Source organism: Adiantum capillus-veneris, chromosome 25 (assembly GCF_014529385.1).
Source record: "Adiantum capillus-veneris isolate H3 chromosome 25, ASM1452938v2, whole genome shotgun sequence".
Taxonomy (NCBI): Eukaryota; Viridiplantae; Streptophyta; class Polypodiopsida; order Polypodiales; family Pteridaceae; genus Adiantum; species Adiantum capillus-veneris.
The window spans coordinates 60,068,281-60,095,503 of NC_140955.1; the positions used below are offsets into that span (position 1 = coordinate 60,068,281).

The 27,223-nt window shown below is 44.8% G+C and overlaps 1 protein-coding gene across 2 annotated transcripts in view; it reads right to left on the bottom strand.

Annotated features, from left to right (window-relative positions):
* LOC147424965 (uncharacterized) overlaps window positions 1–27,223 on the bottom strand; it is a 131,913-nt gene that overhangs the window by 58,244 nt on the left and 46,446 nt on the right. For both annotated transcript variants that reach the window (XM_086499514.1, XM_086499515.1), the window contains exon 2: window positions 14,277–14,345. In XM_086499514.1, coding sequence (XP_086355640.1) covers window positions 14,277–14,345 — 69 coding nt within the window. The remainder of the gene's footprint in view (window positions 1–14,276; window positions 14,346–27,223) is intronic.

A 27,223-nucleotide genomic window follows, 5' to 3' on the forward strand; every position in this document is an offset into this window, starting at 1 on the left:
CTGGACAATATTTTCACTTTTTATGAGGCTTTGGGGTGGGCACAGCAGTTTGGGCAGTCGGTGGCTCTTATACTTCTTGACTTCGAGAAGGCCTATGACCGTGTGGATTGGGGTTTTCTAGAAGGCATGCTACAGAGGATGGGTTTTCCTACACGGTTGATTACGGGGGTTTCTTCCTTATACAGATTTTCTTATAGTGCAGTTGCTATCAATGGTCGTATTGGTCGCTGGTTTCACCTCTCGAGATCTGTGCGACAGGGATGTCGTTCGGCTCCTTACTTTTTCTTGTTCTTTGCGGAGGCTGTCTTTATACTTGCGTGGCAGGACTCCTTCACTACACATCCTTCACATGCAAGTGCACGAGGAACCAGATTTATTGGATCATGAGTACGCAGATGATACCTTGGTTTGCTCTCAGTATGCACCTCATTTGTTAGGTAGATTGCAGGATGATCTTACTGTTTTTTGCATTGCTAGCGGAGCTCTTATCAATTGGAATAAATTGTTTGGTTTTCTAATTGGTGTTGATGAAGCTCCACAATGGGGTGTGCAGAATGGGTTTACTTGGTTAGCTCCTGGAGAGTCATGCTGTTACTTAGGCTTTCAGGTTGGCATTGATGTATCGCCGGAACAACAATTTGAGCCAGTTCTACAGTCAGTTAGAGGAAGCTTTGTCATTGGTTGTCTATGCATCTCTCTCTTGCAGGCAGAGCCTTCATTGTGAACCAGGTTCTCTTGGCAACTATTAGGTACACCACTTCTTGCTGGACTATGCATTTTGGGGTATTCATTCGGCTTCGGCGTTTGGTACGCAACCATTTGTGGGGAGGTTCGGATGGCATGCATGACACCCGTCCCAGAGTTAGCCGGCATACCGTTATATTGCCTCGCGAAGAGGGAGGGTTGGGCATCATTGATCCAAAGATGCAGAGTGGTGCTTTGCTGTCCAAACTTATAGTTAGAGGCTTATTTCCAAGGGCTGAGCCTTGGAAACAATTTTTGTATCATGCTTTGTCCCGTGCAGTGCCATGTTTTGGATCATTAGATGTAGAGGGACCTTGGTGCACGACTATTCGTTTCATCTTCACCAATTCTCGTATGAATTATACTCAATTATCTCCTATGAGATCACTTTTACTGATTTGGCTAGCTGTACGTCAGGGTATGATTCGCCGAAGATCGTGATGCGTTGAGGAGATTGAGAGACAGCCCTTGGTTTGGAATGCATATGTTCGTGATCATGAGGGACGTCAGTTAGGGGAGCGGACTCATATTGACTGGCCAGATCGGATGATGGGCCAGCTGCTTCTGTACGGATCTGATCAGAGGCAGGTTTGCTTGATGCGGATTTCATTAGCATTGAGTTCGGCATACGCAGTGGAGTTGCCACCCGAATGCTAGAGTTGAGGATGCTCTTCCTTCGGATTGACAGCAGGCTATCCTGGGTGACTCGGATCTACCCATGCATGAGGGCTGGTTGGCTTTTTTTGATAATGACAGGCATCCATGCTTGGTGCGTAGAGGCACTCTTGTCTTCTCGGTTGCAGATTTTGGACATAGTAGAGGGCACATGCGCCTGACATTTCACGGCTCTTCTCCTTTGGATGAGCAGCTTGATTTGCATTATGAGCCAGTTCGAGTGGTAGGTGCGTTTGGCAAGCGCTTATGTGTAGACCCTGTGTTTTCTTCCTAGGAGGCAGCGTTATGGAGGTTGTGGGTTTGGGAAGGTTTACCATTGGCACAGCTTGTCTAGGATTTGGGAGAGTGGATGTGGCTGGGACATATTGCAGAGGAGATGGTGTCATTTTTTGAGTACAGCGCACGCATTGGCAGAGATATCATTCTTCGCCACCAGATTGTTCGTCATCAACCACACCAGCTACAACATTGGTTGGAGTAGAAGCTCTCATGCATTCATGTATCAATATTGCTCCTACATTTGGAGCCTTCATGTCAGCCATCATATTTCGTATTTCCTCTGGATGCTAGCACATGCAAGCCTCCCGGTTGGGACGTGGGCTGCTCGGTCAGGAGATGATCCTGCTTGTCAGTTTTGTTTGACACAAGTGGAGGAGACGCTCACCATTGTTTCCGGATCTTCCGACATGCACATTATGTATGGGGTGCTGTTTGCTGCCTTTTTGGTAGACTTGGGATTCATGAGGGTTTTGTGACGTGGGGGGCTGTCACCTGGATTTTGCGACATCCGGGCTCACATACCATGTATGAGGGATCTTCCACAGATCTAGTATTTTTGCTAACAGCCTTGGGATACACATAGGGCACACTCGACATGGTGTCTGCTTTAGTACATGAGTTTGACATACAGCCTCGTGATATTCTATTTTCTACGATATGCAAAATAGTACTGTGGATTATACGGAAGGCTCGCTGTGCTCAGGTTTTGGGTGGTCGTCCTTCCCATGTGACCACTACTTTGGGCGCAGTTTGGTCTAAGCTTTTGCATACCTTGCGCAGCCAATGGGATTTTTCAACAGGCCTCTCTAGGGTGGTAGAGAGGAGACGACATCAATTTCTTCGACTCCCAGCGCGTACTATAGTTCTTTTTAGTATGGATAGAGGCACGATCACGTGGCATTATGCCCCTCCACGATGGTTTATTCATCATTCTTCTCAGTTTCCACCTTGATGTACATACAACCCTGCCACTGAACATCCACAATTTGTACTTCTAGAAGACAGGCTCTCTTGAGCATCTCTAGAAGTCTCTCTGTACTCAGTATATAACAATTGTTCTTTAAGAGAGAGAGAGAGAGAGAGAGAGAGAGAGAGAGAGAGAGAGAGAGAGAGAGGCTCTCCATGTCGATAACAAATTGCTCACACAAGTGACCGAGGGTTGTCCGGCTTAGCTATGACATGCCCCAATGGATAGATCCTAGGTACACAACTGCAACTGCTACGACCATGTGCTCGTACACACGAGACCACTGACACTGCCTCAACAAAGGCATCCAACCTTAAGATAATCCTCCTCCTGACACCAATTCAGATCTCGAGAGAGTGATTTGCAAAATTTCTGCATGCCTCAAAGCTAGACATCTATGGTTGCTCTCTAAAGAGATGAATATGTCTCCTCTCCTAGGCGTGCACCATCGAAGAGATGCTCTGCCTCTGCCTCTGCCTGAGATCGCATATGCAGGGATGTTTAGAAGCTAGCCACATATGATTCTATGTTGTCTCTCTAGAGAGCTGAATATATATCCTCTCCGAGGCTTGCACTATCGAAGAGATGCTTTGAACCTGCTAGAGAGAGAGATCTACATGCCTCAAAGCTAGCCATCTATGGTTGCTCTCTAGAGAGCTGAATCTCTCTCCTCTCCTTGGCCTGCACCATCGAAAAGATGCTCTACCTCTGCGTGAGATCGCATACGTGGGGATGTACTGAAGAGAAAACGGAAGGCTGAACCTGCTGCTTTGCCCAATTGCAACATGAAGTGGCCAGTATGTTACCCACTGCTGATGCCAAAACCCTCACTCCGTGTCACTAGTCCCTGGGAGACACTGGGATTGACTGAACGAATCTTGAGTGATGCCATAACTCTAATACCTTGTCTCAGCTCTTGGAAAGGAAGACGGACCAAGAAGCTGGAGTGAGTAATCTGCAACTATAAAGAGAGGGTTTCGTGGACAAGGATATCTGCAACAAACCTTCACAATAGAAAGTATCCTACAATATACGATCGAACTGCTTCCCCCCGAAAGACGTCCGAGAAGTAAAATGCTATCCTTTGAAAATCAATCTAGCTCTAACAAGAATCTCCTCAACTCTGCATGATCCACCACCTAATTCTCAAGGCATTTATTTGGACATCAGCAACAATTCTGAAGGCAAAAAAGTCAGCTTACGAGCTGCATTTCCCTTCTTTTGCAGAAATTGCCAAGAAGTTTGCTGAGGAGAAGGCTTTGAAGACACCAGCCTCTGCTTTTCATGATAATTCATCCATGGACTACACAATCTTTGCCGCAATTGTGGAAAGGACTGGTGAAATTGTTACCCAAGCAAGCACTGTGTGAATCCTTTTCACATTGGCATCCCATTATGCTTATGCCGGTCATTTACAAATTGTTGTCGAAACTGATAGCTACACGTATTAAGGATCACTTATTCTCTGGCATACATCCAGCTTAGTATGGATTCATTCCTCGTCAACAAATTATGTATAATATTGCCAACGCTTTCATTTGAATTGAGTATGCAAAATATATAGGACAAGATGTACTTGTTATGCAAGTGGATATAGAGAAAGCGTTACACTGTTCACTGGGAATTCATTGCACAGATAATGGCGGCATTGGGCTTTGGGTCCACAACGCGTTGTGTGCACTGTGGTCTATTTTCTTTATGAGCATAGTCAATCTGTCGGAATAATTGTTAGTGAGCTGACTCAATTATGGGATCTTGGTCGTTCGGTCAGGCAAGGTTGTCCTTTGAGTGCTATGTTGTATGCTATTGCTACACATCCTCTATTACTGTATTTGGACTCCTTGACAACATCTAGCCATTTGCATGGATTGGAATTGCCATCTCGTTCTCATTTTGTGGCACAAGCGTATGCAGATGACTCCATGTTTTGGCCTCAAAATCAACCTGAGGATGTTCCATGTATCATGGAAGCTCTACATGTTTATGGAGTGGCTGCATGTTTGCATGTGAACGTTCGAAAATCTAAATTGTTGTCGTTGCATCAAATGGATTGGCACTCTGTATTATGCCCAAGTGAGATTGTGAAGCCTGATCAAATTGTGAGACACCTTGGATACTCGTTGGCTTGGTCGGTGAACAATGCCAAGTTATTGGATTGGGCTGAGAATAAACTTAAGTCTAAATTGCACTATTGGAAATTCTCTACTTGGCTACTGCACGCAAGACTCAGAATAGTGCAGTCTATTTTGGTGTGATATATACAATTTTTCCTGCCATTGTTGCATTGGCCACCACTTTGTCTTCGAGCATTTATGTCTCAAATTTTAGAGCACTTTTGGTCTACTTGCTCTCAGAAAAAAGGCCTGCGATTGCTCGCGATGGATAAGTTGTGTACTCCAAAGCATTGTGGCGGTCTCAATATTCTACATTTGTGTTTTCATGTTACAGCAAGGAAGGCCACTTTGCTATTGGTGCTAATAGAGTAAAAACAGCCCTGGACGCAAATGATGGCATTTCTGTGTACTAGTGCGGTTTCTACACCAGCTTTTGGCAAATGGCAGCCTTCATACTGGGATGTGGTCTTTGGTAAATTTGAAGCCAAAATACCTGGATGCCCCCTTGCTTCTAGTCTTGTGGCTGACTGGAAAATAGTTACGCAGGACTTGTTGTGGCATAGTAGAGATGATGTGACTGGCAATTCGCTTCGATTGGAGAGTCTACATTCGAGTCAGGTTTATTATCAAACTCTTGTTTAGCGGTCTCCTAGACAAGCTTACTTTCTCTCCCAAAAAGGTATTGAAAGGATATCAGATGTGCTTGATGCAGATGGACAGGTGCTCTCATTCAGACATGCTGCTGTTAATTTTTAACTTGGAATGCACTACAGGCACATGTGGAGCACCATTAAGGATCTGGTTGATTCTCTCTCCCCTATACCGCCGCTGGTTGCGGGGGATTGAATCTTTGATTGGCATTACGTTGGTTCTTCGTTTCACTCTATATTTGCAAAGAACGTGTATTGCCATTTGCAGTCATCCTCCTGGATACAAGAAAACTGTAACAAGGTGTGGAATATGAATAAGGATGCTAGGAGCAATTGTTTATATGGAGATGCATAATTGGGGTGCTCCCAGCGGGCAAATTTCTGCACTCCAGAAGATTGGCCTCCTCGCGTTGTGTTCGTTGTGGTGCACGCGTTGAGAATATTCCACATTTATTGTTGTATTGTTCTCGTACACAACAATTTGTGGATTGCACCTCTACAGCTCTTCGCACGCGTTTCCTTGGGATACATTTTCGTAAATTTTTCTGGCTATCTGGAGTTCTTTCGTCGTTACTTCGGCCGTATGCATACTTTTTTGGTTGGGTTAGATTTTGGGTGTTATAAACACTGTGGAGAGCACGTAATTTCCTCATGTTTCAGCAGATTCAAGTGGAGTGTGTATCCTTCTTCAAAACTTCTCTTCGTCAGTCTCTTCGGGTTGCCTATGAGTTAGATGAGCTTCCCTTCAGGCATTATGAGCTCCACTTTGACTATTGCTGATTTACCACTTGTAATATTTTCTATGGGTTTTCCTCGTTTTGAGGTTTCCCGGTAGTAGTTCAATCTGACATTACTGGAAAAAAATATGTGTGTGTGTATGTGTGTGTGTGTGTAGTGTAGTGTGCTTATTCTAAGCAGAGCCTCAGCTTGAGCACCCCCTCTGCAAACCCGCCCTTAGCTTAAGCACCCCCTCTGTTTGTACCTTACGAGCAAGATTAAAAACTAGATTGCACGTTGATGGGGAAGATTTAACGCATATAGCTTTGCCGTAACAACGTGTTGACGTGCAACGCAAGAATGAGAGGGGCACGTGAGAGTGTGGGCTATAAGGGACAGTGTGAGCACGGGGCATAGTAACAGGGAACGGGCGGAACGGACCCTGAATGTTCCGAAACGGCATTCCGGACAGGTCCAGCTCCTGAAACGGAGTCGAGAACGGAACACCGCTCCTGAATGAGGTGTAACCGGAACGGTGACCCGGAACGGCGGGGACTGTAACAGACTTGGACACTCCAAGCCAAGAATAAACCGCGACAGCACCAAATAACCACTTCAAAACAAATCACAATTCACAATAGATTTGCACTGGCCCCTTTCGGTATTTCTATTTGTATTAATCTGAGTTCAAAGTATAAGAGTGGTTGGGTCTCACTCTCAGACTCTGCGTCCAGATGCTCTGCAGAGTCAGAGCCCAAACCACTTATTTATTTGTTTACAAGGGATGCCAAAAGCAGAGCCCCAAAAGCTTAAAGTCAAAACCCTAAAAATAAAATCAAAGGCTCTTTCTCTCACAAGCTGAAATTGCGTAGCAAAACAAAAGCAATGTCCAAAAACTGCCGTAAAGAGCAACCTCCGCAAATTCCGCAGCATTTTGCGGACTACCATGTCAGCATGCGTACGGAAATCTGCCACGTCAACAATCAACAAGGTTTAGGGTTAGGGTTATAGTTAGGTTAGGGCAAAATTAGGGTTTCAGCAGCAGTTAGAGTTCGACAGAAATTAGGATTAGGGTTTCTGCTCTCGGACAGCCACGTCATCACTTTGTGACATACCCCCCTCTTGAAAGCATTGTAATCGCCCTCAATTACGCGTGCAAAACAGACAAAGGCCATAAACCGGCTTAGCAGACAGACTATTAGTACCTACGCACTAGGAACACACATCTAGCACATGTATCAATCGACAGTCACATCACACGACATCACAGGACATCACATGACATTCAACATTCATTCAGATCTTAAACCATGAACTATCGGCAATGTAGCTAGCAATCGCATCTAAATCCAGTCGGGACTTCTTCGATGCCCGATTGACCAACCCCTATTACAACCCCATGACTTTAGCTTTATTCTTTGTGTCCTTATGTGCCAAAATCTGTTCAGGAACAAGGATCTCCTCGTTTTCTTCCACTTCGGGTTGCTCATCAGGCTCCCCATCATTAGGCACACCACCTTTAAAAGGTTTCAAGAGACTCACATGAAATGCATTGTGAATCCTCCAAGTGTCATGCAGTTTCAATCGAAAGGAGATATCATTGATCTTTTCAGAGATCTAAAAACAACCGTAGTATCATATACTAACTTTGGAAAAAGCCTCAATTCTTTTATAAAGATCGAGTAAACAAACTGGCTAGATTTCATTAATTTAGAAATGGCCGAAGCCGATACAATAGGCACAGACTCACCCTTCAGTTTAATGTCAAGTACAATGGTTCTGTCCTTCTATGTAGTCAATGTCGCTTTCCTCGCCCGATAATCGACCACGGCGTTGTTCTTGTGGTACCAGGGAATTCCCAAGAGAACATCACAACCTTCCAAAGGCATTATGTAAATTCCTCATGCCCCAAATACCCCTGACAATGCAACCGAAGTTTGCCAATGCCGGGTGCTGCTAGAACTGCCTCCGCAAGTGGTCCCATTCGATCGGGAGTGATCTCGAGCTGCGAAGCCAATTCCGGTGAAATGAAGTTGGCCTTGGCTCCTCCATCAAAGAAAATAAGGGCCTCTTGGTCTTTCACTTTGCCCCAAGCTCGGCAAAGTTCTGTACTCTCGTCCACGGTATTGGGATCGGTACCCACACAATCTGGAACCAGTTCTGTTTTCATCTTGCCTTTTCTTCCACGTTCCTCAGCTGCTCTCGAACTCTCAGGCGTTTCATCGTCCTTGTCGTTCTGTCCTTTCTATGCCTTTTTAGGGCACTTCGCGGAGGTATGTCCATGTTCCCCGCATCCGAAGCACTTCCCCTCCCTGATGAAGCGAGCTCTTTCCTGAAGAGTAAGCTTGGGTCGTACATCCTTCTTTTCTGGGTTGCTCTTTCTCTTTCTACTTTCATTCACTGAAGTCTGTTCGGCTCGTGTCATGACCTCATCGGTGCGGTAGGTCAGACTGCCAGAGTGAATGGCAAAACCTCGTTTCGCATGACTCATCAACTCCTGAATAGAAGCTGACTCTGTTTCAAGCAGTGATCTCGGATCTCTATAGGTAGACCCAAGGTAAACCGCTCAATCTGTTCTATGAACGAAATTTCTTGAATGAAGAGGCGGGTAGAAAAGAGCTCCAGAATCTCTCGCAATAAGCGTCCACTGTATCTCTCTTGGTCATCCAAAGATGGTTCCAAGCAGCTCGTACATCCCGTTCATACTCTTGAGTCAACCAAGAAGAAAATTTTCTTAAATTTCAGCCATTTAATTGGCGCAGTCTTGTTTAAAAGAAGCGTGGACCACTAAGTTCGAGCATTCCCCTTCAAATAAGAGGCAGCTCTCCGAATCTTAGAGTGCTCTGAGTAGCATCCTCCCGCGAAAGCGATGTCAAACTGCTGTATAAAAGACAAAGCCTTCGAAGCATCTTTATATCCTGAAAACATGTCAAATTTAATTGACTGTCCACCTTCCTTAAACTCTCGGACTTTCTTGCTTTTGTCTTCCAGAAAGTCATACTGGTTGGCTTTAAAAAAATTCTTCTTGTTCGCATAAAAGTTGCCGTCGTCAGAGTTTGAACTGTCTGTAGATGAGTCCTCTGTAGAACTGTCACTCACTGGGCGAGATTTAGACTTCTTTTCCTTTTTCTTGCTCTTTCCGAAGCGTTGTTTCTTGCTTCGCTTTTTGCCTTTTCTGTCTTCTTCGCATGAGTCAGAAGAGCTAGAAGAACTGTCAGAAGAAGAAGAAGAAGAAGAACTGGGTACTTACTCCTTCAAATCGAACAGGCTTCTTCTGTTTCTTTGCCTTTTCAAATGTCGACTGACGACCCAAATATCCCGGAAAGTCAGAGCCTTTCTTCTGCTTTTTGCCGTGCTTTTTGGCTTTGTTTTGCGCGTCATGAAGCTGAGCAATCCGTGCATCAACCATCTCTTCTAATTCCTTCTTTGATATTTCTTGTGAGCAGAAGGTTTCTTCATAGCGGGTTTCGGGGTGGTGTTGTGGTTTTTTGCCACTGCTTGTGCACTTCCTAAAAAGAAGTCTCTTTCATATATTTTGCAGATTTTGGGTCCTTCGCAAAATTGAGCATCATCTTTGTTGCATCGCCGATCAATTGACGACACTCCATCTCTCGTCGCTCCGCGCGAGTGGGCCGAGGCGGGCCATACTCTCTGCCGGAATCTTCGTTGTGATCCCTTCCCGCATCTCTGAAGGCAGAGGGAGTCGATTGATCCTTGCGTGACGCAGAAAAAAAAAATTGGGATCAGATTTCCCGTAGAAGAGAAGTCGGCCGTGCTCTGATACCACTGTAACAGACTTGGACACTCCAAGTCAAGAATCAACCGCAACGCACCAAATAACCACTTTAAAACAGTCCACAGTACACAATAGATTTGCACTGGCCCGACGGAGTTCCGCGCCTAGAGATATGGCCCCAAAGACTAGCGCCCCTTTCGGTATTTCTTTTTGTATTAATCTGAGTTCAAAGTACAAGAGTGGTTGGGTCTCACTGTCAGTCTCTGCGTCGAGATGCTCTGCAGAGTGGGAGCCCAAACCACTTATTTATTTGTTTACAAGGGATGCCCAAAGCAAAGCCCCAAAAGCTTAAAGTCAAAAGCCTAAAAATAAAAGCAAAGGCTCTTTCTCTCACAAGCTGAAATTGCATAGCAAAATAAAAGCAATGTCCAAAAACTGCCGTAAAAAGCAACATCCGCAAATTCCGTCGCGTTTTGCAGGCTGCCACGTCAGCATGCGTACGAAAATATGCCACGTCAACAATCGCACGGAAATCTGCCACGTCAGCAATCAGCAAGGTTTAGGGTTAGTGTTAGGGTTAGGTTAGGACAGAATTAGGGTTTCAGCAGCAGTTAGGGTTTGGCAAAAATTAGGGTTGGGGTTTTTGCTCTCGGGCAGCCACATCGTCACTTTGTGACAGGAACGGGGCGGAACGGCACTCTGGAACGGTCAAACCAAAAAGTCAACTTTCTTGACTAGCCATTTGGGGGCATGTTTGGGACTGTTTGGGGGCTATTTGGAGATAGGTTTGGGGCTATTTGGAGGGCTGACTTGGGGCTGTTTGGAGTCTCGTCTCACCTCCTCCTCAAGCTCCCAACATCTCTACTGAGCTACTCTCCTTGCTAAAGCTTTAAGCTTGGACATGGAGCTCTAGCGTCTACCTGTTCTTTTTTGGCGGAAAGCACAACACCCTTAGAGAACAAATGTAACTTCTACCTCTCTTTCTCAAGCTCCATCCCTCCCTCTCCTGTCTCGAGCTCCATCCGTGACTCAAGCTCCATCCCTTCCTCTCGTGTCTCTCTCTCTCTCTCTCTCTCTCTCTCTCTCTCTCTCTCTCTCTCTCTCTCTCTCTCTCTCTCTCTCTCTCTCTCTCTCTCTCTCTCTCTCTCTCTCGTCAAACTCCATCCTTGTCTCAAGCTCCGTCATCGTAAAACATGTCTAAATATGGTTGTAGTTAGGATGGTCGAATTCAAAAGCTTAGCTTATAGTTTTTGACTAACACATGAGCCTATAATACATATAATATATACAGTTTCTTTGGTCTACCGTTTCGGCCCTGTTCCCGTCCGGCACCCCTCCTCCCTCCCGTTCCCGTCCCATTCTGCACCCTCCCGTTCTCGTGCAAGGTAACTATGGCACAAGGGGCTGTGTGTGTGTGTGTGTGTGTGTGTGTGTGTGTGTGTGTGTGTGTGTGTGTGAGAGAGAGAGAGAGAGAGAGAGAGAGAGAGAGAGAGAGAGAGATTTTTTAACGTCCATAAAAGGCCGAAATCAGCCTATAAGACAAAACAAAGTACATGAGGTGGGTGTCCTCTGTGTATCCGTAAAGGATAAAAGGTACAAAAGTAAAAGTGACTATCCTGTATAATGACTAGGGGAGGAAGGAGGTGGTACAAGGGTGGGGGTGGAGCTCCAAAACTGAGGAAAAGATGCAATCCTATATGCTGGGGTAGATACAATCATGAGAAGAAATGCTATCCTGTCTCTAGCTCCATCCAGTACCATAATCAGGGTGTAATACATAATGCATGGGTGGGTAGTGTGTGAACATTTCGCGTAAGATGGCTGTTGGATCTGCAAAAGCCCGAATCCGTCTCTCCTCTAGAGATCTATAGTAGTGCTCCTGGATCTTCTCTGTTGTAGGCGAGGTGCCCTACGTCCATGGGTACGTGGGCGTCTGCGAGCTCGGACCTCCTCAACCTGCTGTAGAGTCACTCCTCTCTTGATGGTCCGACGTGGTGGTGCTGCTTCTCACAGTTGATGCTGCCTAGAGGAGGGAGTCCCACTGCTACAATGCCTCTAGGAGGAAGCAGCCGAACTGTCATTGGTCTCTGGACTCAAAAATCTGATGTAGAGTGGGCTGATCTGCAAACAAGGTCGGATATCTGCCTCTAATCTCCTCATATGCTCTACATCTGCATACATAATGCTCCTCGCTCTCAATCTCTGTTGTGTGCAGTCTGCATATCCTCTCTGCTCTCGGGACGTGTACAGCTCTCCCTGCCTCAATCTCTAGCTGGTGTGATGCTAGTCTGAGTTGTCCGATGGCGACCCGTGCTCTCTGTGGCATGTAGATATCCATGTATCTCGGTCTTTGGATGAACCCATCTGCTAGAATGGTCAGGAAGTGGTCTCTGTAGTACTACCTCTTCGTGGGAAGAGGCTCTTGGGTGTGATCCATGTCTCCCTAATGTATAGCTTCCAGAGATCCTGTCTGAAAACTCGATTCCTCTCGATGTGTGAGAGGCGTATATGAGGGGAGTCAGGAGCATACTGAAAGGAGGCAGATCTGTGATGTCCAAGCCATGAGATGTAAACCACTCTATGACCTGTGAGTACCATGCCCTCGTGTCCCCCTCCAGATGCAGCTGCATCGACGCCTCAAAAGCTCTGCGGGTGACTCTGTCTCATGGAAGCTTTCGCATGCGCTAGATGAAGCAAACTGTCTGAAAGAGGGCCTCTACCTACATCGGTGGTGCAGCTAACTCTGCTCTGCTCTGTGAGAGAGAGAAATGAAATGAAATGAAATGTTATATTAACGTCTTCAAAAGGCCAAAATGACCTATGAGACCAATCAGTTACAAAATAGTGAATCTAATACCATGTCTGGGTACAAAAGAACTAGAAGTGGAACAAAATACTACTACTACTACTACAATCTAAAACTACGTGGGTGTAGCAGCTGATACAATAGGTACCCGGTAAACTGGATGTAACAGTGTGAGAAACAAAGATGGAAGAAATGGTGAGGATCCATCCTCATCTGCACTCTGGATGTCGAGAGAGTATGGCTCGAATCTTCTGTTGTAGTCTCCGTCGATGCTGTGTAGCTCCTCTCCTCAGTCGCGGTCGTCTGTATCTCTGTAGCTCCAATGCTCGGTCGATGAGAGTGCCAGTAGTGGTCGAATGAGTGTGGGACGAGCTCTGCAGTGGTGGCTGCTCCTCTGGCTGTCCCATATCTAGTGAAAAGAGAGAGAGAGAGAGAGAGAGAGAGATTGCAACGTAAACAACCTAATTGAAAAGGGTAAAGCATGCACACTATTACTTGATTGATAAGAATATAGGCATTGAGGCAGCTACCATGGCTTACGTTAAAAGTCTCCTTGCCCAAATGCATTGACTATAAAAAATCTTCTTACAAGAGATTGTTCTCACATGAGGCATAAAGGGAATCAATCCCAACACAATCTCCCAGCGTGTCAGAATGACAGCAATGCACCCAATATTTATCTCTCAGACAGTGAGACGAACAGTGGCTTGAGGCAGGACCTATGGCAGCTTTACACACTCGAGACACGGATCTCACCAACCAGCCCCTTCCATCGAAGATGCAGTACTACATTGATCAGTTTATGAGTCGGAGGACAGTTTAATCACACAGAGCCAGCATGGCGATTGGTCAGCTGAGAGTATCTTCACACGTCCTTAATGACAGAGATGGGTAGAGCAGCTCGCGTTCCGAAAGCGGAAAGGATCTGCCAATTATGCAAAAAGGACGTGGACAGTGAGGAGCATTATGTATGCAGATGCAGAGCATACACCTCCACCAAGGAGAGAGACCCTAACCTGTTTGGGGAGCCACAATCTCTCCACCAACTACTAGTCAGAAGACCAGCACAGGTTGGGGAGGCTAGTGCCACAGACAGACCTCCTTACTGGCCCAGACCACACAAGGGGGCGGCGGGGGGGGGGGGGGGGGTGGTTAACAGAAGTTACCACATCACCGCCCTTTTTCGGAGATCTACCCCCCTGCACCGACAGCATAAAGTCACACTTCAGCAAGCAGAGAGCCTTTCCGCGAGCAAGGAAAAACTTCAAGAGGCTCTCCACCCCCCTCCCCATTTATGTATACCGTATTGCAAACCCACCCCCCCACCGCGGCAAGATTTAGCTCTCAGTTTTAGTTTCAGTTTTCAGTCTAAGTTCTGTATATTTTACCCTTTCTTTCAGATACCAAAGAAGAGATCACATTTGTACATAAATTTGTCTCTTAGGCCACGTTCGGCCACTAAAAGATGTTAATAAAATCTTTCTTTCTTTATCTCTCTCACACTCACGCGCGCGTGCACACATAAACACATGTCAAGTGTAAGGATCTATATAGACCAAAAAAAAAGGTCAAAAACCTAGCAATACACCTGCCATCTTGAAACTGCTGCTTCTGTTGTTGGGCCAAAGTATCCAGAAGGTTCATCAGACAAAAATCCCTACGTAAAAATAAAAAACCTTGAGTTCTACAAACAGCTCACCACAATCAGTTCACAACCAATAAGCTTGCTACTGAAATATATACTTAAAAAGTTCATCACACAAAAATCCCTAAAAAACAAAAGGCATTCTTTGATTGCGAGATATTTCCACAAACTGCTGTTTACCAACAAGTATTTAACAGCTTGCAATGATGCATGTCTCTCTAGAAAGTAGAATGACAAAAATTCTACTGGTCTCACCTTTTCATATTCGACTAAAATTAAAAGTATAAATTCTTTGTCATCGACGGTCACATATTTTCATATGCATTGGGTATTGACCTTTTGACAAAGTGGGAATAGATACCACGCTCAAAAATAAATCCTTCATCCTTAAAAAAAGTTCCAAAATATGAGGAGTATCTGCTAGGTCTTCCTCCTCCATCCACTTCGCATCCAATGCAGGATAGTTCTTGAATTTAACCAAGAACCACCTAATCACTTTACCTTCAATCTTTCTATCTTTGTGTGCCAATATCTGTTTTGGAACGAGTATCTCTCGCTTTCCTCCACTTCAGGTTGCTCATCTGGCTCCCCATCATCGGGCACATCGCCTTTAAAAGCTTCAATAGACTCACATGAAATGCATTGTGAATCTTCCAAGTATCGGGCAGCTTCAATCTAAAGTTTATCTTTTCTTTTATCTCGAAAGGGCCATAGTATCTCATGCTAAGCTTTGGAACAAAAACGGATCCTTTTCCTTTTTCTTTCTTGGGCGTGCCTTGTCAAAACGTAAGAGCACCCAATCGTCCTCCTTTAATTTCAAATCGCGACGATGTCGATATGCTGCCTTATTATGTCTTCCTTGAGATTTCTCTAAAGCCTTCCGGACCTTGGCAAAAGCAGTGTCCAAGTCCCTCGTGTACTGGTCGGCTTCAAAAATCTTATCCTGGGTCTGGGGAATGTTATGATCTACCAATTGATTCCCTTTTTCCTTTCTTTCCTTCTGCCCTAGGACCTGCTGGTAGCATCTTTCGCTTCCCTGTCCATTGGCACGTTGGAGTCAATCATCGAAATCCTAAGACGCACTATCATCTAATTCCTCTTTCTCTAGAATCCTTTGATAAACTTGCATCTGGTTTCCTTGGTTCGTCGGAACCCTCTGATTTGCTAGAATCCTGTGATGAGCTATCATCTGGTTTCCTTGATTCATTCTCTTCACTGGAAGACTCTTGCCTTTTTGATACTATCCTGTCTGTTGCATAAGTCAATGAGCCGACATGCATTCCAAATCGTTGCTTAGTCATGTCCCATGGAGTCGGACTTCTGGTTTAAAGCATAGTCTTGAATCTCTTTAGCAAATCATAGCAAAACGGCTCAATCTGGTCTTCCAAAGAATCTTCGACGAGTATCCCAAAACCTCTGGGTAGTAGTCATCCAATGTATCTTTCTCAGTCATTTTCAAGTGATGCCAAGGCATCTTGCATATTCATCGTTCTTTTCAAGGAAGATGCCGCCTTTCGCTCCTTGGAATGTTCTAAGAACCACGCTCCAGAGAAGGCGACGTCAAATTGTTGTTCAACTCAAGGGCTCGATGGGTATTCTGGCTTGACTCCCTTCCTTGAACTCCGATCTGGTCATTGTCAAAAGAGGACGATCTCTCCTCCTTCAAACGGCTAGATGGCCTTCCATGCCTTCTAGACTTTGTTTCAAAAATCTTCTTCAAAAGAATCTTGTCTTACGTGCTTAGAAATTGAAGAAGCTTCTTAGCACCCTCGAACACTTCGAATGGCGTCTTTCCGTGTGTCGTACGCAAACTCCACCAAGGGCAAATACTTTTCCCATTTAGTCTTTTGATTCAAAGAAGAAGACTTCAACAAATTCAAAACCATTGAAGTGGCTATTTCCAAATTGCCCATCCACCTGTGTGAGGACGAGAATTGCGCCAAATGCCAATGTTCACCAGATTGTCGTCCAAAACAACTAGTAGATCGGGAATCTTTGTCCAAAACAATGGACTCAGACATGCCATATATTCGAACAATTTTGCCAAAGGAACGGGCTTAACTCCTTCTTTACTGCAAAGCAATGAGCCTGCTTACTGAATCTGTTGATGACCCTCCAAAGGCCAGTATGCCCACTCTGTGTCTTCGGGAGATCAAAGATGAAATCCATTGCAATACTTTCCCATGGGCGGGTGGGGATGGGTAAAGGCTGTAACAATCCTTGTGCTTTATGCATGTCAAACTTGACTTTTTGGCACCTCTGTCGATCTCCACGAGAAAGGGACTCCTTTCTGGGTCAAAATGTGCAAAGGGGAAGCCACCTCTGCAAACTTTCGAATGAACTGTTGGGTTAAAGGCCCAAATGGCCCCCTTTTAATGTATATTTTAAAGGTACTAACCTTTGGCCAAGTTCACATAATGTGAACTTGGCCACTAACTTATTAAATTGGTCCTTATACAAATAATAAAGGGATAGTGATTTTCTTACAACTCACTCACTTATCCCCTTCAAGCTTACGTGCTCTCTCTCTCCCTCTTTTGATCTGCTAGCGCCCAGCTTCCTGCTGGCCTTCACCACCTCTCCCTGCACACACCCCGCACACTCTCGCGTGCTCTTTCACTTGCACACACCGCCGCACGCTCATCAACTGGTATCAGAGCCCGATTAGGATTTGCCCCAAACCTGCAAACGCTGAATTTCAGCCAAGAAGGTCAACTTTCACGCGAGATTTTGCAATTTCGTCGCCAAAGGACTCGTCCCCGGACACTAGAGAGCTCCCGGCAACCCAAATTGACCCAAAACAGGCTGAAATTAGGTCGAAAACAGCAAATTACAGGTTATGACAGCAAAATACAGGTTTTGCAAATGATGTATCAAGGTGTGGGAATAGTTTTGTTAAGTCCCCACTACCCAAAAACACTCAAATTGCCGAAAAACAAGCCCTTAAACAGGTGTTTGAAGAAAATTTCAGATTTGCGCAGGTTTTTGCAAGTGTTTTTATGGTGCGATTACATTGGAGAAAGTGCAAATTGATGCAATCCACGCACATTTCACAAATTTTGTCTATGTGTGACCATTTGTGGCTCAATTTCATGCAATTTTGATGCTACAAATTGGGGCTTTTGCGCTTACATGCTTCTAAAGGCTGTGTATTAGCCTTATGTATGTCTTCTGAGGCTAAAAACAACTAAATTTGTTGTTTTCGAGCACAAATTCGCTCGCTGAAATTTCCTGCGCATAAATTTTAGAAATTGAATTGTGTGCCCAAATCGACCTATTTCGCCCCAACTTGCTCATGTGACCATTTGGAGCTGTAGTGCACATCTCTGTGAGGCTATACTCCGATTTTTGCGCATTTTGCCCAAAAATTCAGCGTATTATCCCTCTTATTTCGTGCAACTATGGCCTCATCTTCTTCGGATGTGAAGAAACTCTTCGAGATTAGGAGGTTCGATGGAACAGGTTTTGATCTTTGGAAAGACAAGATTTAGAGAATCCTATTTCTTAAGGATTGTAAAGGGGCACTTGAACAAGCAAAGCCACAGAATATGACGGATGAAGCATGGGTTAGCATGAACAGGAAGGCCGTTACATACATTAAAATGGCCATGACGGATGAGACCGTCATTGATGTGAAAGGTCTCACAACTGCTTTTGATGTGTGGGAGAAGTTGAAGGGAATGTATGAAAATACGCCACCTGTCAATCAGGTGCACTTGATGCGAAAACTTGTTGGCATGCAACTGGATGAGTCCAAGAGTGCTGCAGAGCACTTGTCGTTGTTCGCAGGTACTTTGTCGCAGTTACAGGATTCATGCTTGCCCCCTTTTGATGATAAGCTGAAAGCTATCTTCTTGCTTATGACCTTACCTGGGTCATGGGAAACTACCCCAATTTGACCTTTGATGGTGTTAGGGGTTCTATCTTGAATGAAGAAATCAGGAGGAAAGCAAGTGGAGAGGGAGGCAGCTCTGCCAACATGGTTAGAGGCAGGACAGAAAAGAAGAATGCTTATGCACAAAGGAGTAACAGTAAGAGTAAAGAAAGGGGAAATGCAAGCAAAGGCAAGGGTGATGTGACTTGCTATCAATGTGGCAGGAAAGGTCACAAGAAACCCGATTGCAGGTACTTTAAAGCTGAGTTAGCAAGGAAAAAGAATGGCGAAGACAAAAAGAAAGAGAAGAAGGAAGTCAAGGCAGATGCACAGGATAGCTCAAAGGACAAAGAGAAGGCAAATGTGGCTTCTAGTGTCGTGATTGAGGAGCTGTCAGATGTAGAGGACATCTTGTGTGCCACTTTGTCAGATGATGATGCTTATGACTTTGATGCCTCTCTAAATGTTCATTCACAAGACATGCAGATCACCAAGAGTGACCTTATTGATGCTTTGTTGACTGTCAATGATGCATTGTCCTAGACTTGGATTGTTGATTCCGGTGCTTCATTTCATGTGACTCCTATCAAGGAGTGTTTCTCTACTTTTGATGCAGGAAAGCGTAGCCATGTATACCTTGGAAACAATCATGCATGTTCCATTGAGGGTATTGGCACTGTGCATCTCTCCATAGATGGCACAAATGAGCTTGTCTTGCAGGATGTTAGATATGTGCCGAGAATGAAGAAGAGTCTGCTTTTTGTTGGTCAAATGGATATGCATGGTTACAGCATCTTGTTTGAGAGAGGGTCATGGGAAATGACTAAAGGCTCAAGGCTGATTGTAAAGGGCACAAAGAAAGGGACACTTTACTGCATGCATAGAAAGGCCGTGTTAGGCAAGTTTATTGCATTGGCTGAAATTAACTCTCACATGGAGTTGTGGCACAAGAGACTTGGCCATATGAGCCAAAAGGGCCTTTCTAAGCTTTGTACTTTGAACAAGCTTGATGCTAAAGGCACAAAGCTTGACTTTTGTAATGGATGTCAATATGGAAAGCAAGTAAAGCGTTCTTATTACTCTGGTGTCTCTCGTAAATCTTGTGTGCTTGATCTTGTACATTCTGATGTATGTAGCATGCCTACTAAGTCTATGGGTGGTGCATGTTATTTTGTCTCCTTTGTTGATGATCATTCTAGAAAAATTTGGGTTTATTTGCTTAAGTCTAAGGATGAAGCCTTTGTTGCGTTGAAGAGATTTCATGCATTTGTGACCACCCAAATAGGTAGAAAGCTAAAATGCTTGCGTACACACAATGGGGGGGGGGGGGTACACAGGTGCTGAATTTAACAAGTTTTGTGAAAATTTGGGCATTAAGAGAGAGCTTACTGTGCCATACAGCCCCTCTTCTAATGGTGTGACTAAAGATTCAATAGGACACTTAGTTGATGAGCGCGCGACGGTGTGTGCAAGTGAAAGAGCACGTGAGAATGTGCGGGGTGTGTGCAGGGAGGGATGGCGAAGGCCAGCAGGAGGCTGAGCGCTAGCAGATCGAAAGAGGGAGAGATGCATGTTGTCCACAGCTAATCTCTCTCATGGATTTTGGGGAGAAGCTTTGAAAACTGCAGTGCATTTATGCAATCGATCCCCTCACATGTCTTTGAAAGGTGAGATCCCTGAAGAGGTTTGGTCTGGCAAGCCTTCTTCATATGATCACTTACGCAATTTTGGTTGCGAAGCTTTTGTGCATGTTAGACCTGAGTTGAGGAGTAAACTAGGCGCGAAGTCCATTAAAGGCCTTTTCATGGGATATGGTGAAGAAGGCGAAATGGGTTACAGGATTTGGTTACCTCAGATCAAAAGGGCTGTACGCAGCCGGGATGTTGTTTTTAATGAGACAAGGCTACTTCAAAACAATTGTGCCTCAAAGCATGACCATAAAAGGGTGAAATTTCAGCATGACCAACCACCTGTTAGGCCTATTTTTGACCCTCAGGATGCACCACAAATGGCTGAAAATGTAGATGATCCAGTGGTGTTTGAGCTAGATGATGTTGGACAGCAAATTGAGACTCCTGAAGGGCATTTGCAGCCAAGAAACAATGCTGAAAATGGTGCTGAAAATGATGTTCAGCAGCCCATTGTTGATGATTTTGTAGTGTCACCTGATGTAAACCCATTGCCGGATAATGTGGATCATTGGGTGAGGCGGTCTACTCGTCAAAGACGGCCTGTGAGTCGATATGACCCCTCTTTGCATTACATTATGTTGACAGATGAGGGAGAGCCTCTTACGTATAAAGAGGCAAAGACATGTGAGCACAGCGACAAGTGGGAGCTTGCTATGCAGGAAGAGATTAAAGCTTTGCATGCTAATCATACTTGGGATTTGGTTGAATTGCCCAAAGGAAGGAAGGCTATTCCTAACAAATGGGTGTATAAAATCAAACTGTTGATGCAAAACCCAAGTATAAGGCAAGGCTTGTGGCAAAGGGATATGTTCAAACCAAGGACATAGACTTTCAGGAGGTGTTCTCTCCTGTTGTGAAGATGACCACTTTGCGTGTACTGTTTGCCATAGTGGCTGCTCTTGATTTGGAAATGGACCAAATGGATGTACATACCGCTTTCTTGCATGGTGATGTGGAAGAAGAGCTTTACATGAAGCAACCCAAGGGTTTTGTCATCCCTGGCAAGGAACATTTGGTATGTATGCTCAAGCTTGTATGGGCTGAAACAATCATGTAGACAGTGATACAAGAAGTTTGATCGCTTCATGCTTAAACATGGTTACAAAAGAAGCCATGCAGACCATTGTTTGTATACCAAACGTGATGAGGATGGCAGCCTATCATTCTTGTGCTCTATGTAGATGATATGTTGATAGCTGTAAAGAAAAGAAGCATTGTTGATGCTCTTAAAGGGCAGCTGAAATCTGCGTTTTCAATGAAAGACCTTGGGGCAGCTGAACATATACTTGGGGTGCGTGTTACACAGCAAAGAGACAAGCGCCTATTGTATTTGTCGCAAGAAAAGTACATTGAAAAGGTACTGGACAAATTTAACATGGCTAAAGCAAAGCCTCTTGGTGTGCCATTACAGCCATATGTCAAGATCTCCAAGGATGATTGTCCCAAGTCAAAGGAAGAAGCCAATGACATGCAAAGTGTGCCTTATGCTTCAGCTTGTGGTTCACTTATGTATGCTATGGTTGCTACTAGGCCTGACATAGCCCATGCAGTGGGAGTTGTGAGCCGATTTATGGCTAATCCAGGCAAGTTGCATTGGGATGCAGTAAAGTCCATTATGAGGTACTTAAAAGGGACTAAAAACAAATGCCTCTGCTATGGTAAAGGACTAAAGGAGTTGAAGGGATTTTGTGACTCTGACATGGCTGGTGATGTGGACACACGAAAATCCACAAGTGGCTATGTATTTACTCTTGCGGGAGGTGCTGTTTCATGGTGTTCTAGATTGCAAAAGATTGTTGCATTGTCTACGACAGAGGCTGAATATATTTCAGCTACTGAGGCTTCCAAAGAAGCTATTTGGTTAGCACGACTATGCAGTGAGTTTGGTTTGCCTGCCAAGGCACCTATGCTTGGTTGTGATAGCCAGAGTGCCATATGTCTAGCAAAGAACTCCATGTTTCATGCACGCACAAAGCATATTGATGTGCGGTATCACTTCATACGAGAAGTGCTTGAGGATGGCCTTATTACGTTGGTTAAGGTCCATACATCACAAAATCCAGCCGATGCTCTCACTAAGTGCTCACCCAAAGCACAACATCATCTATGCATAGAGATGGTGGGAGTCACGTAGCTTAAAGGCGCCATTTATGCCGTTAAGTGGGAGGTTGTTGGGTTAAAGGCCCAAATGGCCCCCTTTTAATGTATATTTTAAAGGTACTAACCTTTGGTCACATTGAACTTGGCCACTAACTTATTAAATTGGTCCTTATACAAATAATAAAGCGATAGTGAGTTTCTTACAACTCACTCACTTATCCCCTTTAAACTTACGTGCTCTCTCTCTCCCTCTTTCGATCTGCTAGCGCCCAGCTTCCTGCTGGCCTTCGCCACCTCTCCCTGCACACACCCCGCACACTCTCGCGTGCTCTTTCACTTGCACACACCGCCACGCGCTCATCATGAACCACCAGTAGTAAGCACACAAGCCCAAGAAGCTTCTAACTTCATGAACATTCTTCAAGTCAGGCCAATCACGGATAGTGTCATTTTCGGCCAAATATATCTGTACTCTTTCTGTTGAGATATGTCTCAAGAAATGTATATCAAGCAAGAAAAACTCGCTATTTTTCACATGTAGAAGCAATTTATGCTTCCTCAATGTCTAGAAAACCCACAAATGATCGATATTCTTTGAAAATCCAAAAAGTCGTCTTGAAAGCTGTCTTGTAGACGTCTCCAGGAGAAATACACATTTGATAATAATCACTTCTTCGTATCAATTCGGCAAGTAGAATTCTGAAGTTTGTTGAGTATATCATCGATCCTCGTAATGTGAAAATCTCTTCTGGTTCATTGTTTCTTTATCTTGGCCTCGGCTAACGCTATAAGGTGGCCAGTTTGGTGGTGTACTACCACGAATCAATCATGTGATCTTCACGAGACGTAAAGGAGCTAACTTGCTTTGTACGCCTTCAAAGAAACAGTTAGCCTCTTTTGCAGAAAAATCTTGTCATTTCTTTTCGAGGTCAAACATATTCAACCTTAAATCATCATTCAATTCTCTCAAGAAAAATCTAGTAAAGAAACTGAATTTCATCAAGTACAATCTCTTTGCCCTTCGTTTGTCACAGTTGCTTTCTCAACCCTATAGTTAACCACGGCGTTGTTCTTGTGGTACCAAGGGATTTCTAGGAGGACGTCACAACCTTCCAGGGGCATTACGTAGAAGTCCTCGTGCCCTAAATACCCCTGACATTGCAAATGAAGTTTGCCAATGATCAGTGTAATGGCAACCCCATTCGGGTGCCGCTAAAACTGCCTTCGACTGTGGCCTCAGCCTGTCGGGCATAATTCCAAGTCGAGCCGCCAATTCAAGAAGTTTGCCTTGGCTCCTCCATCAAAGAAAAATGAGGGCTTCCTGATCTTTCACTTTGCCCCAAGGGCGGTAAAGTTTTATACTTTCATTCATCTGATTCGGTTCGGGCCCCACTCAATGGGGTACCAGTTCTACTTGCATCTTTCCTTTTCTTCCGCACTCGGCTGCTACTATGTAACTCTCAAGTTTAACTTCTGGTGGTCCTTTGAGTTCTGGTCCATCTCTTTTTCTGCGTGTACAGGTACCGCTTTTCTGCACTCGTCTGTCCTTTCGGCTTTCCTCCCTACCTGAGAGGAGAAGCAATGGCTACATGCCATCTTGAGTAAATCTTATCAATCGGGTAATTCTTCAGGTGTCTCGCCAATCTCGAGTGCTTGGAGTACTTAATCAATCTGTTCATACATATGCCAATCTGCAATTGACGTTTGTACTCCGTTCTGGCAAACTTGTCCGAAAAAAATTTGCCCAAATCTTCATTCTTTTCAACAGTTCCCGCGCCGGATTTTCAACTTTTCTTTGCCTTCCCAGTGAGAGGTGTCATCTCTGTCAGATTCTTCACGAGAACCCATGTGTAATCTGGGATTCTTTATGGCTTTATGCCCTGTAAGACAGAGCGATGAAGACGCGAGCGCACCCGATGCGCGATGTATGAAGGGTGGGAGTGGCTAATAAGTCCGGGGTCGGGACACGAAGATTCTTTCACAAAAGCTGTGTGCACTGCCAAAAGGATCAGATCCTTCATAGAAGAAGAATCTTTCTGTGCTCTGATACCACTGTAACAAACTTGGACACCCTAAGTCAAGCTTCTACTGCGACGCAGTAGAGATTCATTTTAAAACGGTTCACAAAAGACGACACGGCTCGGCATAGTTTAGTGCCAAGAGGTATTGGCCCCAAAGACTCGCGCCCCTTTAGGTATTTCTTTTTATATTAATATGTGTGCAAAGTACAAGGGAGGCTATGGGAACTCACACTCAGACTCTGCGTCCATATGCTCTGAGTAATGAGGCCTCAATAGACGTATTTATTGCTACAAGGGTTGCCCAAAAGTAGAGCCCCAAAATCTGAAACTCAAAAGCTTCTTAAACTCAAAAGCTTTGCTCAAAATCTTTTACTCCAAAATCAGCCAGCCAAAAGCAACCAGCGCAAATTACGGGCGTCCATACAATGCCACGTCAGCATTCAACAAAAAAATAGCGAAGATCTGTACGGCCTACCACGTGTCAGCCTGTCAGCATGATTTTCGGAGATCTGCCACATCATCAATCTGTCAGCGTGATTTCCAGGCTGCTGCCACATCAGCGATGGCTATGTGTGTGTGTATCTGAGGGCCTGTCACATCACCAATTTGTGACAGCGGATGACCACCAAAGGGGAGATGTGGGCTGATGTGCACCCCCAATGTGAGAGGATTGAAGGGCTTAATGCTGGCTACAGATCCATGAGACAAAAAAGCAGAAAAACACACATTAACACAAGGCTGAAAATGCAGCTGATGATGGGCAGCAGGAACTTCTTCTCAAAGAAGCGATGGGGCAGCAATGGAAGAGAAAAGGATGGGCTGCCAAGAGAGCCTCATGGGCTGCACATCTGGGCCGCAACACTATCCAAAAATGGTTGAGAAGGGAGGGAAACCAACCAGAGGGAGGAAATAGTGGGCAATGGATCTCCAAAAACACTGGGGTGCAGAAGAGACAGGGGCCCGTGTGCAAATTTTCAAAGGCCGAAGGCGTGTGTCTTTATATAATGAGAGGGGGTCCTATTGTATTTCCTTAACCTTGGATCAGGCAAGTGACTTTGACATGACTTAAAAATAAATTATTAAAAGTCACTTATTGATAATTATGGGGATAGGTAGTTTCGGTGAAATTGTCACACATCTCCCAACTCAGGAATCCGATTTTCGCAGGCATGGGACCGATAAGTTTCTCTAGCCTAAATCTACATGTTCGTAGTGCTAGATGCCCACCGAAGTGTAATAGCATCCGCCAAACACGCATACCATAGTAGCACCAGGAAACGGAATTGGAAAAACTGGAGTTTCAGAGTTTCGACCAAGGCTGGACCAGTTAAAGGAACGGAGATTCTTATGATTAAAAATTTAATTAAATGTATAAACTATTAAAAGACTCACAATCATGATATATTGTATGTCCCAAATACATAGATCACCGCAAATCCCAAAAAGTGGTCCATAATCATAACCTTCTAGGCACGACACCAACATGCTCAAGGCTCAAGCATCTGAGTCCTCTTCCTCATCGTCCACCTCCTCTTGACTGTCCTCACTAGATACAGAGACCTTCCCATGCACCACCACGATTTGCCACCCATTTTAGGGGTCCCCAAGAGTTGCAGGGTTTGTTTTTGCCGGTCCAAAACTTATAGAAATTGTTGGCCTCTTTCTTGGGCCAAGCAACGCCGTTTTTTGTGACTATGGTACATACAAACCATTTATGCAAGAGGATAATCTAATGGACTAGTCCCAACATGTAGGTCCTACGAACATGCTCACAAGATTTCCATAACTAAATCCCTTGGACTTTGTAGACAACTGTGGGCTCCAAAGACATAGTAGTAGCATGTCTACGTGGCACATAGACATGTGCACATGACACAAGGAAACATAACCTGCAAAATGATCGACCCTTCTAAGATACAATGGTTGGAGGAGATCCTTCTAGCTAAGTCCACATGTGAGACCACAACCACCACTAGAGTTGAGACAAATATCCAAGAAAGATCCAACAAGTGGAAATCGAGAAGACACAAAGCATAAGGAGAACTTTCAACTCCCCCTGGAATGCAAAAGGTAAAGAACGGCTGAGAGGATGCACCGAGAGAAATGCTTGTCGATGTTGATGTCACAAACTGCTGGTTTTGCAACCACTAAAGATGATGGGGGTTAGCACTCCCGAATCGTAACCCTAACCAACTAATAGAAGACGGCCAACGGGCCTAGAACTTGAGACTGATAAAGAGGGTGAGGATCAAAATCTTAACCCTCACCAACTTACAAGAGCTAGCCAAGGGGACGCAAAACCACAAAAGACACGAACAACTCACAATTTATGTAAATATGCTGACGTGGCAAACTATATGGACAGACCCGGATTTCGCACTAACACCTGTACAAATTTTCATGAATTACGTTGACTGCTTTTGGGCACCAGATGTCACATGCGCACTTCGCTTGCGCCACGTGGACATGCTTCTGCCATGGTCTAGCATCAGTCATAGCCTAGCTTAGGACTCAGCCTGGCACTTTGTGAGCGTCTAGCAAGACGTGCATGCCCAAGCGGGTCACACTTGCATACCCTCTCTTGCACAGTACAGTCATTTTAGCATGAGCATTTTCTACCGCGTGAACCACCTCTTATAGGTCATTTATTTATAAGTGACTTTTGGAATTCTTTTTAGAAATTGTGGGTTTGTTAGGAAGCTTGCCCGACCCAGCATATAATTCCTATAAATGAAGACCTAGCGCTTGCAGAATTAGACAGAGGAGCAGAAGCAACAGAGCCTCTCAAGCAGGAGTACCCATGCAACAATACCCCAGCAGCTCTAGCGTTTTTGAAGCAGTTTTTTGCCATCAACGTTTTTTCAACAGTACCCTTCCCTAGCCTCGTCGCGTACCAGATCCCCTTCTCTGCAACAGATCCTCGCCGGAAAGCCATCCATCGCGACAATTATCAGATTTCAGCCTTAGCTTTTTCAGCCTCCTCGTCATCACGACACATTTTCCACTTTTCAGTCCTAACCATCAACGCCATATTCAGCCCTACAGATCAGCCAGCAATTTCACTTTTCAGTCTGACGCCGTCTTCGTCAACACCATCGTCGTCATCGACATCGTCATCATCATTGCAAATCCCGGACTTGACGACGACACCATCATCGTCGTCGTCGTCAACATAGACTCCATCAGTAGATCCTCATCGACATA